Consider the following 18,910-nt stretch of genomic DNA (forward strand, 5'->3'; position numbering starts at 1 on the left):
GGATTGGAAGCGGGTATGATCCGGATCTATTTTGGGTTGTGTTGTCAAGCTAACTGCCACATCAGCAAACTTAACGTTGTTAGTGACATAATAGACGGAGGGACTAACGTGATTAATTTTAAATCTTTCGAGGATGATTTTGATTAAATTTATCTTTCGGGAATGAAAATGGAGATCGGGGTATCTTTCAAGGACGATTTTGACTATTAACTCAAAAAATAACCCACAACCAACATTTTGAAAAAAAAAACAGAGCATGGTATGTTGAGAGCAACGATTTTGTTACTAACCTATTTTTGAAGAGATGGTGACTCCCAGGTAATTAATCTTCACAATGGCGGGGGGGAGGGGGAACACGTAAGGAAATCTCCAAACCTCCGTTACAGCGACTCCCATGGTTCTTCTCTGATGGGAATGTATACGAGGGGAGGATGAGGAAGAAGAAGGGTCAATTGGGGTTTCACTTGTGAAGTGGTTAATATTTGGGTTTTCATTTAACCCATTTCTCGTGTCAAACAATATCGTTTCTAAATTATTTCGGCGCCAAGAGTAAAACGACGTCGTTTTGAGAGTGCTAGGTGTCATTTAAAATTGTCAGGTCAGCTTTCCAGTCATGAAAAATTACGTAAGCGCCAAATTGAGGTACGGATAAAAATTTCAGAGTACAATTAGAGTCAATTGAAATCTTGAGAGGTAAATTGAGTCGAGGTCAAATTTCAGGGGCCAATTTGAGTATTAACTGCCAATTGCACATCTATTTAGGCAAAATGCATCGAAAGTTGTTACTATTACTACATACAAACTCAGTTCAAAACATGCAAACACTCAAACATGTATGAAAACATATTTAAATTCCTTAAACACATGCAAATATAGGTTAAAATATACGAAAAATACTACAATAATATTTTTACATCGACTTAACACAGTTATCACCAAATGAACAGTATATGAGAACAGTAATATCTACTTTAATGCAAGAACACAAAATGAATCTACTAAATAAACAAAAATATGACTATCTAGTGTTTCACGATTGAAAATGCGAAAGAGAAAACTGAAAAAAAAAATGAACGATTAGTAAACACTACCTTCAATAATCTTTTTATATTCTATTTCTGTGTTTTTTGGTGAAGATTTTAAATGTAGCTTTGAGATTTTCTTGAACTTTTGCGAAGATTTTGAGAGATTATTTAGAGATTTTGAACAATGTTTAAATAAGTTTGTTTCAGTTTTGACTTTTGATCGAGAGAGATGAAGCATTTTTCATATTAACCTTTGTGCTACTGAACAATTGAATGGGTGCGTGTTTATACGCTCTTTAATCCGATGCTAGCTTTTATTAGATTTTGGCCAACTTAATTAGAATTAGATAACAAAAAAACTTGTATATATAGTATAACTGTTTAAAAATAGTATAGTAAACGAATTAAATTTTCTAAAATGTTAAAAGATAAAAAACTAATTTATCTAATATTATAAAAATATAGGAACAATTTGTCAAATTGTTTTATTAGAAACTAATTGATCTAATACAAATTAATTCTGAGACCAATTTAAAATCACTCTTATTTTATTGATGCATTTCTTCTATCTACTTAAATAGCGTTTTGTGTATATGAAATGAGTTCTTTTTATTTATTCATCTATTTTATTAACCTAAGTTACTTTTATTTTTTTTTTCCAAGAGTAAATAAATTTGTTTCGAGAGAAATCTGAGAAAAGTATTTTGTGTATTATTCAGGTTGATGAAAAGTACAATGTACAAGGAGTATATATAGGTGCCAGAAGAATTAAAGTAATAAAAGTATAAAATCTTACAATTAATAATATGCAGATATGTTATATAAATATAAACGATACTAACTAATCTAAAATGATTCTAATAATTCTCTAATGATTCTCTAACATCCCCCGTCAAACTCAAGTGGGAGCTAAGGATACCATCTTAAATTTGGATAACAAAGTCCGGAAACGAGTCAGGTGATGAGCTTTCCTGAAGATATCAGCAGTCTGATCCAGTGTTCCAATAGCAATGAGACGAACAACATCAATAAGGATACGTTGCCGAACAAAGTGACAATCAATCTCAATGTGTTTGGTGCGTTCATGAAAGACATTATTATGGGCAATCTGAATAGCACTGCAGTTGTCACAAAAACATCAATAGGGTACGACTGAGGAGCACCCAAATCTTCGAGAAGCCAACAAATCGAGATAATCTCAGCAGTGGTGTCAGCAAGGGCATGGTACTTAGCCTCTGTGCTTGATCGAGCAGTGAACTTTTGCTTCTTAGCACGCCAAAAAATGAGAGCGTCACAAGAAACAAACAGTAACCAGTTGTAGAACGACGATCAGTGGGATCACCAGCCCAATCAGCATCGGAATATGCCTGAAGGGACAATGAGGAATGGGCAGAAAAATAAAGGCCATGAAATAGAGTGCCTTTGATGTAGCGAAGATTGCGAAGAACTGCCGCATAGTGAGTAGTACGAGGGGCTGACAAGAACTGACTAAGTACATGAACTGAATAGGCGATGTCTGGTCGGGTGACAGTTAAGTAGACGAGTCCTCCAACTAGCTGTCAATAGAGAATAGGATTATCCAAAACAGTGCCATCCATAGGAGTAAATCGAACATTAGGCTCAAGAGGAGTTGACTCAGTGCGACTATTTGTAATTCCGGCTCGAGCAAGAAGATCTGAAGCATATTTAGCTTGAGAGAGATAGATGCCATCATCGGTGGATATGACTTCTAGTTCTAGACCAAGAAAATAGCTAAGAGAACCAAGATCTTTCATCTCAAAAGTATGCTGAAGGGACGCCTTGAGATCAGAGATACCATCAGCATCATCTCCAGTAATGATCATGTCACCTTCTGTTTCAAATCTCCATTAAAAAATGCATTCTTCACATCCATCTAATTGAGAGACCATTTTTTAACCGTAGCAATGGCAAGAAGAGCTCGAACAGATGTGAGACGAGCAACAGGAGCAAAAGTCTCTTCATAGTCAATACCATACTCTTGCGTATAACATTGAGCAACCCATCATGCCTTATAACGGTCAATAGAACTATCAGAGCGAGTCTTGATCTTGTATACCCATCTGCTTCCCACAACTTCCTGGTTAGAAGGAGAATCAACCAAGTCCTAAGTATGTGCTTTTTCAAGTGCCTGTATTTCTTCCTGCATTGCTTGTTGCCAATTTGGATTTGTGGAGGCTTCTCTAAATGACTTAGGTTCATGTTGATGAAGAATAGTAAAAAAATAATGATAATCAAGAAGATTAAGAGGTGGATTTCTCACCCTAGAACAGCGAGTAGAAGGAGGAGGCATGACGGTAGGAGTAGGAGCGTCGTCCGGTCCGGAATCATCGGAAGATGGAGAAGGCGGAAGAACAGGAGGCTGTGGAGGGTGACTCGAGATCGAACCTGTAGAATCATCACTAGGAAAGTGATCAATATTTGGGTTAGTGAAAAAAGGTGACTGAGTAGGAGAAATAGACTCAAAGGAGGAGAACCGAGAAAACATGTGATGCTCCCAGAAGACAACATGACGAGATATACGAATACGTTTAGAAAGAGGATCCCAACAATAATAACCGTTGTGTTTAGTGCCATAACCAAGGAAATAGCACATACGAGTCCGAGGTTCAAGTTTAATATGTTCATGAGGCTAAAGAAGAACAAAACAGGCACAACCGAATACTCAAAGAGAGCTATAATCTGGGGAGGTATGATAAAGACGCTCAAAGGGAGTAGCATTACCAAGAATAGAAGAAGGGAGTCTATTGATAACATGAACAGCAGTAAGAACAGTTTCACCCTAAGTACGCTCAGGACACGAAGAAGAAAGAAGCATTGCACGAACAGAGTCAAGAATGTGACGGTGTTTGTGTTCAACTCGGCCATTTTGTTGAGATGTACCAGGATAAGAAAACTCAGACAAGGTACCCTGTTATGCAAGAAAGGTTAAGAGTTTGGAATCACAGTATTCCATAGCATTATCACGGCGAAAAACCTTAATGACTTTGGAAAACTGAGTTTTAATCATAGTGGCAAAGTTAATATAAATCTGAGGTAACTTATGGCGATTGGTCATCAAATAAACCCAAGTAAAGCGTGAATAATCATCAATGAAAACAATAAAGTATCGAGCTCCTCCCATGAAAGCGGTGGGAGTGGGATCCCAAACATCAGAGTGAATGAGATCAAAAGGAGAGCAAGCAAGAGAGGAATTATTGTGAAAAGATAAAGCAGGTTGTTTGCCAGTTTGATAAGAAATGCAATCAAAAGATTCATTAGGAACCTGACCCAAAACACCTTGGAACACAAGAGGATGTAATTTTCCTAAGGAGCTGTGGGCAAGATGTTGATGCCATAAGTGAAGGGTAGATGGAGAAGAAGCAGCACAAAGATTTGGTACAAGAGGAATATGAAGATTCTCGACTTCAAACAACCTTCCAACCTTACGTCCAGTCCCGACGACTTGTCCCATCCGACGATCCTGTACACGACAACTAGAGATAGAAAAAGTGACATCAAAACCCAGATCAACAAGTTGACCAACAGAAATAAGATTAAAGTTTAAGTTGGGAATAAAATAAGTATCAGGAAGATTAAGAGTCGACTGGGAGATAGAACCCTTGTGTGTTGTGTGCAATAAGGAACCATTAGCAGTATTAACAGAGGGTCCATTTGTAGTGGTAGACAGAGACGAGAAGAGATTACGCAGTGGAGACATGAGATTAAAGCATCCCGAGTCAAAATACCATTTAGAATTACCTGGAGGAGTCGAAAGAGTAGCAGGGGTATTACCAGAAAGGGAGAGAAGACACTGAGGAAGAGACGCAATATCAGATAGAGAGACAGGAGACGGGTTGAGAGGAGCAGAAGTGGTAGATTCAAGAGTAGCATCAACAGCAGAAGCAGGCTCAGGACGTGGTGGGCGAGTAGGACAGGTAGTAATCAAATGTCCCGAGAGCTGACAATAATGGCAGCTAATATGACCTTTTCTGGTGGCATGTGTGACATTCAACAGAGGGACAGACGGAGAAGAGGTGCCCAAAACGGTTACAATTTCGACAGAATTTATTCTTTATGTGTGTGGTAGCAAAAACAACTGACTTTTCCATAATAGCAGATACAAAGATCACGGAGAGGAGAGAAAAACTGCAACTTGGGAGCCGAAAATGAGAAAACGGAGGGCAAAATCGGAAGGAGCTCACCAAAAAATCTTAGGGAGGGTCCCACTGGTCTGCCACGTCAGCAACACGTCAATGCCACGTCAGCAAAGCGGTGGCACGTGGCAGCGTCTGACTGGAGAGAGGAGGCACGCTGGCGCTGAGCTAGACGCGGGTCGGCGTTGCAGGTCGGGCTGGGTGGAACGCGGGGCGTGTTGCTGGAGGCTAACGGTGTGACACGTGGAGGCTTGCGGAGCGTGCGATCTGCACGAAGATCCAACGGCTGCTGAAGCTTCTGGGCAGAGAAGAATGGGTGTGGCCAGTGATATTTTGGCGGCGCGTGACAGCGCATGTGGACGTTTCTGGCGGCGTGGCGGAGTTCCTTGTACTCGTGAGAATGAGACGAAGACAATGATATGGTCTTCTGGCGGCGCGTGAGGGAGCGTCCAGTAGCGACAGGCGGCAAGTGTGGTGGCGTTGGAAAGCTTGCAACGAAAAGAAGGTGAGGGTAATGGCGGTGACAAACCAAGGCGTCGGGAGGAAGTTGAAAACTGAGTATGAAGTACTGTCGGTGAAACAAGATAAAGGAGCTAGAAACCAAGTGTTCCTGGAAAAAAAAAGCCTAAGCTCTTGATACCATGTTAGAAATAAGAGAGAAATATGAGAAAAGTATTTTGTGTATTATTCAGGTTGATGAAAAGTACAATGTACAATGGGTATATATAGGTGCAAGAAGAATCAAAATAATAAAAGCATAAAATCCTACAATTAATATGCAAATATGCTATATAAATATAAACGATACTAACTGATCTAAAATTATTCTACTAATTCTCTAATGATTCTATAACAAAATTAATCTAGTCAATATATATTATATGTTTCCAGTCATTCGTTTTAAAAGCATCCAATTTCAAACCAGAATGCAACTTTATAAAATTGGATTCTTTCTTATTTTTTTTTATTTGAGAATATAAAATATAATTTTTTATTATATATTTTATAGGTAGAATTAAAAAATATATAAAAAATATAAAAAATAAAAAATTATATTTCATATTATTCATTAAAAAAATTGAACTATTTTTTAAGATTGAATTTAATTTTTAAAACAAAATAAAACATGACATGAAAACAAAATACAAAAATTAATATTTTTTTTATTTTATTTAATAATAAATTAGAATAAATTATAAAAATTTAATTTATTTTATTTTTTTAATTTAAAAATTAAAAAAATATAATAATAAAAATATCATTATTAAAAATAAATAAACTAATAAAAAATAAAAAATAAATTATATATTAATATTTTTATATTTTTAATAAATATAAAATATACTAATTAAATATTTTTAAAAAAAATATTTTTGTCTATATTTTATTTACTAAATACAATTTTATCTTTTTCGTAATTTTATCTTAGTATTTGCACGTAAACAAAAGCAGTTACGCATACTAACTGTATATACAGTTATACACGCAAGTGGGTAGTGGGTAGCTTCCTTTTTATTTTTTCTTTTTGGGGTAGCGTGGGGCCCCAATAATAAGAAAAGAGTTGAACATTGTATGGCCATTGCACAGTCATCAAGCCCCGCCACGCCCTATAAGTAAAGCACAATGAAAAACAAGCGGAGATCCAAAACCCCACTCAATCTCCCGCCTTTTAAACACTCACAATTCACTAATTCACAAATCCCACGACACGCAAAGCAATGGACCTTCCCGTCGTAGATCTCTCTCCGTACCTCGCCGCCTCGCCCGCCCAACTCAGTCCCGAACTCACCGCCCTGTGCGGCGAAGTGAGCCGGAGCCTGAGGGAGACGGGAGCGCTTCTTGTGAAGGATCCACGGTGTTCCGTTGAAGACAATGATCGCTTCATAGACATGATGGAGAGATACTTTCAGAGCCCTCAGGATTTCAAGCAGCGTCACGAGCGCCCCTACTTGCATTACCAGGTAATGCTCCCTACGATGAAGAATTTTTTTTTGGGAAGAGAATGAAGACTAGTATGTAATCTATCTTCAAATATTAATAAAAATAAAATGATATATTTTTATAAATAGGTATTTAATTATCTATCAAAAGAGAATTTTTATTCTCTTCAACATTTTTTCTCTCTGCCATAGCATGCAACTTTTTTTTTTTAAGTTTAATTTTTAATTCTAAGGTTAAATGACCAATTTGGCACAAAAGATTTTCACTTTGATATTAGTGAAAAGAGTTTAGGGTTTAGACGGTCATCCAATTGGATTCATGAATTTTTTAGTGGTTTTGAAAATAGGTAAATTTATGGTGATTTGGTATGCGGGAAACTCTCTTTTACTTAATGTATGAAAATTAAATTCGTTAAAGAAATTTGCCCTGACCGCCAAAATATTAAAAGATGTTTGATGTTTGTTAAAATGCATTGACCGTCATCTTTTGTGGAATAAACCTTCCAGAGATTTCTAGATTTTTGTATGTGAATGTTTGATAATTTGTTATTGACGTGTGAGCAATTATAGTTGTAAAGTGTCTTGCAGTTCTCAAAAATGAAAATTCCTTGCGTGATCCTTCAGAATTTTGATAAATTCTTTGCTTAGCTATGTGGCATGCTAATCTCTGAACTAGACAAGATATGATAAATATTTGTAATTTTAAAGGATGATGTTAGAAGCTTTCTAATTGGCTAACATGACTGATGCTATTTAATATTTTTATTACTTTTCAAGTATGAGTTTATTGTTTTCTGATGAGAATCTATATATTTGATGATTAACATTATCACTTCAGCACTGTTGTAGTAGCAAGCATTGTGCTGCTAACTTTCTGATAGTTGACTTAAGGTTGGAGAAAATAGGATTCATACATTGCCTCAATTTTATTTGCTTTTCTTTATTGTCGTCTGATAGTTTTGAATTTTGATGGCAAAGAGAATATATCCTGGATGCATGATAATCATGAACACTTTTTACAAATGGATTTGTTAGGTTGGGGTTACACCGGAAAAAGTAGAGGTTCCAAGAAGCTTGGTCGATGAAGAAATGCAAGAAAAACTGAAAGCAATGCCTAAAGAATACCAGCCACATGCTCCTGTTGGGCCTGATCTCAAATGGAGATACTTTTGGAGAATTGGTCCTCGACCATCAAATACCCGTTTTAAGGTGTCATGTCTATCATTTATTTCCCATAAAAGCTATGTGTTGTTAGCTTTGATTCTTTGTTCCTAATGCTATCTGAATTTTGCAGGAACTCAATGCTGAGCCTGTCATACCTGAAGGTTTCTCTGAATGGAAAGAAACCATGGATTCCTGGGGAAACAAAATGATAGCAGCAATTGAAGTGAGTTGTTTAAGTGTTCTTTCATACTATTTCTCACGTGAGTTATCTAAATTTTGATATTTCTATCTTAGGTGGTTGCTGAAATGGCAGCTATTGGGTTTGGTCTTCAGAAGGATGCATTCACTTCTCTTATGAAGCTGGTGAGTATGTTTGACAATTAGCGAACCCTTTTCTGCACACTTCCCAATAAATTGCTTCCTGGTGGATCTTTTTTTTTTTTTTTTTGGCCTGTTAGATGAACCATTGACAACAACACTAGACAACGCATTAAAAGCAAAATTAAGTAAAATGAGTTGATAAAAGAATTATTTGTCATACAAGAAATAATGTTGAATGCCAACTAGTAAGAATAAAGATTATCGAATCAACACTTCACTTGCAATTACACATCCTCAAGTTTCAAAATGCTCCCTTATTTTGGCAGTCTTCTACTGTAAGAGTTGCAAGCAAAGCATACTTTGATATTTATCCACTATTATCTGTAGTTATCTATCATATGCAAAGAAAGGCACATAGACCTTTGTTGAACCTCCAAAATGAGCTGGATGGTTTTCTTGTGGGCATAGATATATTTTCGAATTGTTTCATAATCGAATGATTCCTGCTTGGCAGTTTTTGAACTCTCAAACTCAGCAATGACTTCATCTTTTTCTAATTTGTTTTTTTACAATTATCTGTGATTTCTATTCACTGAAATCTCTTGTATTGTCATGTACCAGGGCCCCCATTTGTTAGCTCCCACAGGGAGTGATCTTCAAAAATATGGTCAAGAAGGAACAGTTCTTGCAGGATATCACTATGACCTTAACTTCCTAACAATACATGGTAAAAGTAGGTTTCCTGGTTTGAATATCTGGTTAAAAAATGGACAAAAGGTTGAAGTGAAGGTTCCATTAGGATGTCTCCTTATTCAGACAGGAAAGCAGGTAATTTTTAAAATCACCTGAATCTACTGGTATTTCAATGGAAAGAATTCAAAGTTTATATTGCAACAAGAAACATTTACTTAGCCAACTTACATATTCTTGAACTATTTAATTTACTTGACTCAATTAACATCTATATTCTATCACATCATAGAATGAGTATCTAAACTTTGGGTCTTACTAATGAGGAGTTGAGGACCCTAAGGCCCCTTGTTACGGTTAATAGAAGATAGTCTTTTTAGTTTTTGATACATTGAAAGCTTCTAAAAGTTTAATTTTCAATAAAATCTTGTCAATTTTTGTAACCTTGACAAGGGCGCTAAAGACACTTGTTAGCAAAGTCCTTAAATTTTATATTGTTTTAGCCTCTAATTGTATTCTTGTTGCTTCTTGTGAGCACAAGCATTTACATAATTTGACATCCCTCCATGATGAATGATATTGACTCTTGAAATTATCAATGGCCTTGTCCACGTGACATCAAATTTCAGATAGAGTGGTTAACTGGAGGGGACTGCATAGCTGGCATGCATGAGGTAGTAGTCACAAATAGAACTGTTGAAGCAATCAGAACAGCAGAAGAGCAAAAACGTAGCTTATGGAGAGTCTCTTCAACGGTGAGTGAGGATAGAAAGATGAAATCTTTGATTGTAAGAGCTCATTGAAAAAAGAATTTGATGTAGGTTATACTGACTTGTAACATTTTTCTCTGGTACATGTAGTTGTTTGCCCACATAGCTTCTGATGCAGTTCTGAAGCCATTGGGACATTTTGTGGAATCGCCATTGGCAAGCAAATATCCACCACTTTGTGCAGGAGAGTATGTTGAACAAGAGCTTGCAGTGATCAATCTTAAGGGACAAAAATGACAGCTTTTCATGTTCGACAATTGTAATAATTTCATAATAAAATTGGGATAAATTATGATTGGTACAGATTATGGTTTCATTGTCTCAAGGAAAAACTATTTGTGGTTCCAATGCAACTAAATTATTTCAATACATAAAATTTCTTTATATTTCAGCTTTTCGTCACCCTAAAGCATACAGTAAGTACAAAGATATCAGGAAAGAGAAGTGCTATGAAAATCCACGCAATTCAAAGTGCAAAAGCAAAATAGTAGTAGCGAATAAATTATAAATCAAATGATATAGTTTTTCCATAATCTATACTCATTTAAGAGGTCGCAGACTCTATTTTTAGTTAAAAAAATTGTAGTAAATGTAAAAATATTAAAATAAGGAGAAAAAAGTGGAACTTCACTTCGTTGTGGGATAAGAGGAAGCAGAACTCGGACCTTCAAAATGTAAAAAAAAATTACCCAGAACAAGAAAAGCGGAGAGTCCGAATTCCACGCTGCAAATCGGACCATGCGAATCGAACCCTCCGATTTGTGTACTCTGAATTTTCCTCTGATTTGTGTATTCTCACAATTTTAAAAAACACAAAAAATTATCATATTAAAGTATATCAATCATTTTGCTTTCATATCAAAATTTTTTAGCCTATCTACCCATTGGAAAATACATAGAATACATGCAAGTAGAGCGTGGCTTCCAGCTACCCTTTCTTCTCCTTCTCTTCAGTTGAGACTTCAGAGAGCTGCCACCTGAAACCCTAGCTTCTCCACCACCGTCCGTCGAGCTCAGGCACCACCTTCCTCGTCTGGTCATCCGCCCTTCTTCTTCATTCAACAATCGCACCCCCTTCCTCGAGCTCGGCATCAGTCCCTGGTCTTCGTCTGCTCCGTCGGGCTCAAGCACCACCATCTTCGTCTGGCCGTGGTGCTTGAAGTTTCCAACCCACCAATAGCAACATCTTCCTCGAGCTCGACGCGTTGGAGTCTGCTTTTCGTTTGTCAGCCGCAGCTTCTTCCAATCCACCGTCGCCTGCCCTCCGTCTTCAGTGAGCTTCTGCCCCTATGCTTAGACTGCTCAGAAGTCAGAACGAAGGTTTACAATTCTGCTAGTGCTACTCATATTGGTTTCTTTATTTTTTTTGGTTTGAATTTTTCGTTCTTGGTTCTTTGTTCGTCGATTTAGGATTCTGCTGCTGCTAGTGTTGTTCAGATTGAATTGTTGAATGATTACTTGGTTAGCTCTGTTCATTGCTACTGTGTTGTGTTGAATTGTGTTGTGCTGGACTCTGTTTTGTTGCTTGAAAATAATTTAGCTGAACTTATTTTTGTTGCTACTCTTCATTGTTAATCTCTGAAAAAGTTTATTAATATTTTTTAAAATTATGCTAAAAGTATGCTCATTGTTAATTTTTGGAGGAATTTTTAATGTTTGTTGAAATTATGCTGAAATGATGCTCATCGTTAATTTTTTAAAAAGTTTATTAATCTTTGTAAAAATTATGCTGAAATTGTGTTCATTATTACTGCTGATTGTTAATCTTTAGTAAAGTTTATTAATCTTCGTTAAAATTATGTTAAAACTTTGTTAATTTTTGAATTTTTTTTTGTTATTTGACTTTTGAATTTGTATTTTGATAAAATTATAAGATTTTAGTTAATAATATTTTAAATTTAGATGATATTTTAAAATTTATATTAAATTATAATTATAGTTTAATATATTTATTTATATTTTATTTATTATTTTATTATAAAATAATTTTTTTAGTTGAAAACCACATTTAAATCAATTGAATTAGTAAATCAGTGATTAGAATGATTTGATAACCGATTACTTTTCAGAACCTTGGATACAACTCGAAACAGTTAAAATTTTAATGGCCAATATGATGCTCGAAACAAATTTCTGGGTCAACTTGAGTATTACTTCACTGCTACTATTTTCTGAATCCGTTGGTACTTGGTATTGGCAACTGCAGTACAGGGCTTAAGCTGTGTGGCACTGTACAGAGTTGATGCTTCGGGAAACTGTGCTGCTCCAGACGGCGACGACGTTCAGAGACGTAACCTGCATTCGGCATCGTTGCACCACCGCACATGCTATCATTGGCCTGTTTCTCTCTCTTGTCTTGAAATTGCTTCCTGTTGATGACTTCCCATGGCGGCTATGGAGCTCAAGCACTGCCTCCTCCATGGCCTCAACTCCTTCAACCACCTCAGGACTGCCCACTGCCGCCTCCTCCGCCTCTACATCGACCACGATAACTACCTTCTCAACATCATCCTCCAGTATTCATTTTTCTTTCGCAACACGACCTACGCCAAGCGCGTCTTCTCCCAATCCAAGAACCCTAACATATACCTCTTTAACACTATGATCCGTGGAACGGTCTCCAACGACTCCTTCAACGACGCCGTTCTGTTTTACAACTCAATGCGCAGCGCCGGGTTCTTGCCAGACAACTACACGTTCACTTTTGTACTCAAAGCGTGTGCCAGGCTGGCGGATTTTCCGTTTGGCGTCAAGCTCCATTCACTTGTTGTGAAAATGGGATTCGATTGTGACGTGTTTGTCAAGACAAGTCTTGTTTGTTTGTATTCGAAATGTGGGTACTTAAAGGATGCACGGAAGGTGTTTGATGATATTCCTGAGAAGAATGTTGTTTCGTGGACCGCTATTATCTGTGGGTATATTGGGTGTGGCCTTCACGAGGAAGCAGTTGGTTTGTTTAGAGAGTTGTTAGAGGTGGGCGTGAAGCCAGATAATTTCACTCTCGTTCGGGTTTTGTATTCGTGTTCTCAGTTAGGGGACTTGGCCAGTGGAGAGTGGATTGATAAGTATATAACTGAGAGTGGTTTCCATAGAAATGTGTTTGTGTTGACTTCTTTGGTTGACATGTATGCCAAGTGCGGGAGCATGGAGAAGGCGCGGCAGGTTTTTGATGGAATGGTTGAGAGGGATATTGTTTGTTGGAGTGCCATGATTCAGGGCTATGCATCCAACGGGCTTCCTAAGGAAGCACTTGACTTGTTCTTTGAGATGCAGAGGGAGAATCTGAGGCCTGATTGCTATGCCATGGTGGGAGTTCTTTCTGCATGTGCGAGGTTGGGAGCACTGGAGTTGGGGAATTGGGCTAAGGGATTGTTGGATGCTGATGAGTTTTTGTCGAATCCTGTACTAGGCACTGCCTTAATTGACTTTTATGCTAAATGTGGAAGCATTGCACAAGCGGTGGATATTTTCAGAATGATGAAGGGAAAGGATCGTGTGGTGTTCAACGCCATAATTTCTGGACTGGCTATGAGCGGACATGTTCGGGCCACATTTGGGGTATTTGGACAAATGGAGAAGTATGGAATTCAGCCAGATGGGAATACTTTTGTTGGCTTACTTTGCGGGTGTGCCCATGCTGGTTTGGTTAATGATGGTCGACGATATTTCGATAGCATGAGTCATGTCTTTTCTTTAAGTCCTACTATCGAGCATTATGGATGCATGGTGGATCTTCTATCCCGTGCAGGCTTGTTGGTCGAAGCACATAATTTGATCAAGAGTATGCCAATGAAACCGAATACTATTGTTTTGGGGGCATTATTGGGAGGATGCAGGTTGCATCGTGATACTAAATTGGCAGAACCCGTGTTAAAGCAGCTGATTGAGTTAGAACCATGGAATTCAGGACATTATGTTCTCTTATCAAATATATATTCAGCAAGTCGTAGATGGGATGAAGCAGAAAGGGTTAGGTTAACGCTGAACGAGAAAGGAATGCAAAAATTACCTGGGTGTAGTTGGGTTGAAGTGGATGGGGTTGTTCATGAATTCCTTGTAGGAGATACTTCCCATCCTATGTCACAGAAGATATATGAGAAACTTGAAAGTTTGTTTAAGGAATTGAGAGAAGTCGGTTATAGTCCGACTACTGAGTTTGTGCTCTTTGATATAGAGGAAGAGGAGAAGGAGTACTTCCTTGGCTGTCATAGTGAGAAATTAGCCATTGCATTTGCCCTGATCAATACTGGGGAAAATGACATCATTCGTGTTGTTAAAAATCTACGCGTATGTGGTGATTGTCATGAGGCCATAAAACTCATTTCCAAAGTTACAGGGAGAGAGATAATCATTAGGGATAATAACAGATTCCATTGTTTCAGAGAAGGTTCATGTTCTTGTGGAGATTATTGGTAGCATTTTGTGATGTAGACTAGTATAGAATCCGATCTCATTGTTTGCTGCACTTCAAAAGTTGACAAAAGAGTTTCTCTTGCATATGTTAAAATGTTCTGCTAAACCTCCATGAACATTTTGATGGAGGAAAATGAAACATGAGACTCTTGCAGGGACAGACCTTCAAAATTATGGTCAAGAAGGAACTGTTCTTGCAGGATATCACTATGATGTTAACTTCGTAACAATTCATAGTGAAGGCAGGTTTCCTGGTTTGAACATCTGGTTAAGAAATGGACAAAAGGTTGAAGTGAAGCTTTCATTACGAAGTCTCCTTATTCAGACAGGAAAGCGGGTATTTTGAAAATTAGCTGAATCTGCTGGTAAAATTTCAACGTAAAGAATTAAAGCCAATTTTACCTGAATCAAGTAGTGAGCATCTATCTCAAGTTTTTATCAATTGTTAGATTGAATATTTAAACTTTGGGTTTTGCTAATGAGTAAGGCACTTGTTAAGGCTTAATAAAAAGTATGTTTTTAAATCTTCAGTGCACTGAATGCATTGAAGTCTTCAAAATGTTAAAATCTTACTATTTTTTGAAACTTTTACAAGGGCCTTAAGGGCGCTTAATAGCAAGAACCCTTAAAGTTTAAACTGTTGTAGGCTCTAGTTTTATCGTCATTGCCTCTTGTGAGAGCAAATAATTTGAAATCTTTCTATGATAAGTGTCTTGACATTACCAATGGCCTTTTCTGTCCCTTTTTTTAATGTTCCAAAATATGGATAGATTGGTTAACCGAAGGGGACTGCATAGCTGGCGTGCATGATGTAATTGTCAAAAATGCTATTATTGATGCATTCAGAATAGCACAAGAGCAAAAATGTAGCTTATGGGGAGTCTCTTCAATGATGAGTGAGGATAGAAAGATGTAATCTTTAATAGGAATAAGCAAGATCTTAATGATCATGGCACTAGTCTCTCCATCTTTGCTTCATTACATTCTTAAGTCTTTCTTTGATATTCATATTGTTTTTGCTGAGTTACTCCTCACTAGCTTCGTGGATCGTTGGCTTTCTCCTCCTTTAGGTGCAATAAAGTTGAATGTTGATGGTTGTTTGTTTGGTGATGGTACCTCTTAACAGAATTGTTGGTGCAAATTGGGTGCTGGGATTTGTTGGGAGGTAACCTGAAAGCATGGCTTCCGTAATATTGTGCACGAGATGGATTTCTGGGAGGCTTTTTTCTTGCGCCAGTGTCACCGGGCAAATGGGTCCATATGCTCAGTGGCTGATTTTTGCAATTCATAGGCTTCTAAGGCGTGCTTGGCAGGTTTGTTGTGTCTTGATTTCTAGGAATGCAAACAAATGTGCCAATGCTTTAACTTGTGGTGGTGCAGCGCAAAGGAATGACCTCCAAATCGTTGCGTTTCCTCAGTGGTTACGCAACTTCTGCGAGTTGATGCTTATTTGTTTTAGCTTCTAGCTTTTCTTTGTTTCTACCTTCTATACTCTACCAAAATCAAGAGCTTAATGAAATTGACTTTGATGAGGGTTATATTGACTTGTAACATTTGTCTGCCACATGTAATTGTTTACACATAGCATAAGATGCAGTTCTGAAGACATTGGGACATCTTGTAGAATCGCTACAAGCAAACCAATTCTCACCACTTTGTCAAGCAGGAGAGCATGCTAGCTTGCACTGATCAATCTTATTGTAGTAATTTTCATACATTATAGTGTACAAAGCTTTTCAGAAAATATGTAAAAAAACATTAAGAACCATGTAGTGAACTATTTATGATTCTTGCATACATCTTACTATGCAATTCCTAATGTTTTGTTAATTAATAAGGTAATTACAAATGTTATTCACATCATTTGAACCCTATAACTGTTGGTAACCATGCCCCAATAGCATTTGATGTTAATCTCTTACTAGGAGTCTAGGACTATACCTTGTAATAAGCATGACCTTTAGTTAGAACAGCTATAATGCATGACATTTAGTTATTTATCATGTATAAATTCAAAATACGTCTAATTGATTGCTTTGCTAGTAATAGCAGGAAGGAAGCTCTCACTGATAGAAAGGGCTAGAGCAATTAAAGGATGAAGCTTTTTGAATCAAAGGTTCCCTGGTTCTTTCTGGTTTTGTATTGCATCACAATTTTGGGGGCAAAAGGCCAAAGTACACCTTGCACAAGCACTTTCTTCTCTGCCCTAGTGCAGCTCTTACCTTGCAGGACAGCAGTTGCTCCTTTCAGCCCCATCCCACCTTCCGACGACTGCTGTAATGCCGTCATGGCATTAGGTCAACCGTGTTTGTGTTTTCTTGTGAATGGCCCTCCGATATCTGGTGTAGACCGGAACATGGCTTTGCAGCTTCCAGAGAAGTGCGCTGCAAACTTCGAGCCATGTAAATTCCCTCTTTCGTGCACACGTCTGCACATGCATTCAGATACATTATCTAGATAATCAAATAATTAGCTTATAAACAATTGTTATAAATCTTAATGAAAAAATTGGTGATAATGCTTCAAGTTTGAATGATTAACCCGTTATTTTTCTTCATCATGCAGGTGATATCATGAAGTGAAGAGGCTAGAGACTAGAGCAGATATGCATTTTTAGACTCGAGTATTTTTATTAGGCGCCACCTTTGTAGTGCTTCTCACAATAAGGTTGCATGGGATTATGTGATGAATGAAAATTAGGTTGAGTTCAATCCATGTTGCTGTATGGTTACATAGAGCATCATGTGAAAACATAAGTCCTTATCCATCATGCATGTTCTTTCACTATGATCATTCTAATATATATCTCTTACTCCACTATAGCAGCCATGTTCTGTCTCATGGTTATAGTATGCCTTTTAAATGTAAAAAATTCAGACAAGATTTGGTTAGTCTACGCTCTTTTTGTTCTTAAATAAATAAATGTTGGTTGGACATCTCTGTCTCTCTCTCTCTCTCTCTCTCATATATATATATATATATATATATATATATATATATAACAAAAAATGGTATTAAAACATTAATTTTTAACAGAAATGTTATTTTGACAAATGGATGCCTTTTTTTTGTCTTACACAAATGAATGCTTTAACTCATTCACGAGCAGCAAATGATTTCTCCTGTGCAACCGTTGTGTTGATCAAAAGTTTCCAAATGGGCCATGGAAATTTGCATGAGGGGAGTGTGTGAAACAATTTATCGATTTATACCCGATTATTACAAATCCTTTTAAATAACGTTATAATTTCCATGGTCTCCTGTGGAGAGATAACACCAGCATGAGAACACACAAAATCCTACATAGAGTTACACCAGCATTCTTTTTTTTTTCTATCAATTATATCTGGTGAGACTCAAATCCGAGACCTCTAGATGGGAAGAAAGAGATTATGCTATTTGAAATATAACTTGTTGGTGATTTTAACTCCATCTAAATTGACTAATGAAAAACGCTATTTGAATATAACTTGTCGGCGATTTTAACTCCATCTAAATTGACTAATGAAAAATGAAAGAAAAGTTTGGGACAAAAAATCCATTTTAAATTAGGCAAAATACTTTAGTTTGTTTCTCATGGGCCGTGTAAAAATTTTATCAATTTGTCAAAAACAAAAACGTGACTTGAAAAATAACTCCATCTATTCGATCACAGCATCACAGATTCACACGGACCAATTTTAGGAATTTGTTTGCTTGATCTGAAATAAAAGAAAATGATAAATAAGTTCTTAATTTTTTTATAATAGAAGACAAATCTTTCACCAAATTAAAATACAATTCCTTGACTTTTATAAATGGGAGATACATAATTCCTCTCGTGACGGTTTAAATATGTTATAGAGGAATTTATATGTTTTCTATTTATAAAAGTTAGAAACCTATTTATAATTAAATTTAATAAAAAATTTATTTATTTTTAAGTTAAAAAATTAGAGACTTATTTATTATTTTTTCTAAATAAAAGGTATGTTTACAGGCCTACAGAAGACTAATTGAACAGAGATTTGTAAAATACATAGTCCTTTGCGTTCCTTACCATTTTGTTGACACCAACTCTCGTTAAAAATTAACATATTATTTTGGTGACAAATTTTTTTCATGCGTATTTAAAGGAATAATCATTTTGTTTTATTTATTTATATATAGGTTATTATTATGTATAACAATTAAGATAAAATTTTATAAATGTTTGTAAATTTATTTGTTTTTTTAATTTTATTTTATTTAAAATAGATATAAAAATTTAAATTTAAAGAATTTTTTTGTAGAATTTAATTACTAAAAATTTTTTATTCTATTTTATATTCAATATCTTAAATTATCTTTAATTTTATTATTTTTTAAAATTTTTATTTTTTATTTTTATTTTTTTTACCATTCTCCATATACATATCTATCATTTTTTTACCACAAATTATTATATTGGCTTG

General features: G+C 36.3%; 3 protein-coding genes across 15 annotated transcripts; all 3 read left to right on the top strand.

Annotated features, from left to right (window-relative positions):
* The first annotated feature begins 6,783 nt into the window (after positions 1 to 6,783).
* Positions 6,784 to 10,448, top strand: LOC107612976 (2-oxoglutarate (2OG) and Fe(II)-dependent oxygenase superfamily protein). The gene is made up of 7 exons (XM_016314784.3): positions 6,784 to 7,140; positions 8,155 to 8,328; positions 8,414 to 8,506; positions 8,578 to 8,646; positions 9,226 to 9,432; positions 9,924 to 10,049; positions 10,155 to 10,448. Exons 1-7 carry the CDS (start codon positions 6,898 to 6,900, stop codon positions 10,299 to 10,301), a joined length of 1,059 nt encoding a protein of 352 aa, XP_016170270.1. The 5' UTR covers positions 6,784 to 6,897; the 3' UTR covers positions 10,302 to 10,448.
* A 74-nt stretch (positions 10,449 to 10,522) lies between these two features.
* Positions 10,523 to 17,413, top strand: LOC107612977 (uncharacterized). Of its 7 annotated transcripts, XM_088496889.1 has the most exons (6): positions 10,523 to 10,701; positions 10,937 to 11,384; positions 12,271 to 14,842; positions 15,548 to 16,180; positions 16,521 to 16,879; positions 17,043 to 17,413. In XM_088496889.1, exons 5-6 carry the CDS (start codon positions 16,573 to 16,575, stop codon positions 17,057 to 17,059), a joined length of 324 nt encoding a protein of 107 aa, XP_088353015.1. In that variant the 5' UTR covers positions 10,523 to 10,701; positions 10,937 to 11,384; positions 12,271 to 14,842; positions 15,548 to 16,180; positions 16,521 to 16,572; the 3' UTR covers positions 17,060 to 17,413. The 7 variants fall into 7 exon arrangements, with proteins under 7 accessions (XP_088353015.1, XP_016170271.1, XP_020965562.1 ...); XM_016314785.2 differs by lacking the exons at positions 10,523 to 10,701; positions 12,271 to 14,842; positions 15,548 to 16,180 and having other exon boundaries at positions 11,244 to 11,384; XM_021109903.2 differs by lacking the exons at positions 10,523 to 10,701; positions 12,271 to 14,842; positions 15,548 to 16,180 and having other exon boundaries at positions 11,263 to 11,384; positions 16,530 to 16,879.
* On the top strand, positions 10,971 to 16,242 carry LOC107612975 (putative pentatricopeptide repeat-containing protein At3g08820). Of its 7 annotated transcripts, none has more exons than XR_002352990.2 (3): positions 10,971 to 11,384; positions 12,271 to 14,842; positions 15,548 to 16,093. XR_002352990.2 is itself a non-coding variant. In XM_088496887.1 (1 exon), exon 1 carries the CDS (start codon positions 12,450 to 12,452, stop codon positions 14,478 to 14,480), a length of 2,031 nt encoding a protein of 676 aa, XP_088353013.1. In that variant the 3' UTR covers positions 14,481 to 15,455. The 7 variants fall into 7 exon arrangements, 1 of the variants encoding a protein (XP_088353013.1); XR_002352991.2 differs by having other exon boundaries at positions 10,973 to 11,384; positions 15,604 to 16,093; XR_015896440.1 differs by lacking the exon at positions 10,971 to 11,384 and having other exon boundaries at positions 12,450 to 14,891; positions 15,604 to 15,790; positions 16,075 to 16,242.
* Positions 17,414 to 18,910: the final 1,497 nt, after the last annotated feature.

This window comes from Arachis ipaensis, chromosome B8, assembly GCF_059453495.1.
Source record: "Arachis ipaensis isolate K30076 ecotype BB chromosome B8, ASM5945349v1, whole genome shotgun sequence".
NCBI lineage: Eukaryota > Viridiplantae > Streptophyta > Magnoliopsida > Fabales > Fabaceae > Arachis > Arachis ipaensis.

Excerpts from the sequence above, each read along its gene's own strand:
- LOC107612976 (XM_016314784.3), top strand. The coding sequence starts at position 6,898 with ATGGACCTTCCCGTCGTAGATCTCTCTCCGTACCTCGCCGCCTCGCCC. Across the intron at positions 7,141-8,154 it reads GCCCCTACTTGCATTACCAG|GTTGGGGTTACACCGGAAAA; the intron begins GTAATGCTCCCT and ends TGGATTTGTTAG. Across the intron at positions 10,050-10,154 it reads TATGGAGAGTCTCTTCAACG|TTGTTTGCCCACATAGCTTC; the intron begins GTGAGTGAGGAT and ends TGGTACATGTAG.
- LOC107612977 (XM_088496889.1), top strand. The coding sequence starts at position 16,573 with ATGAAGCTTTTTGAATCAAAGGTTCCCTGGTTCTTTCTGGTTTTGTAT.
- LOC107612975 (XM_088496887.1), top strand. The coding sequence starts at position 12,450 with ATGGCGGCTATGGAGCTCAAGCACTGCCTCCTCCATGGCCTCAACTCC.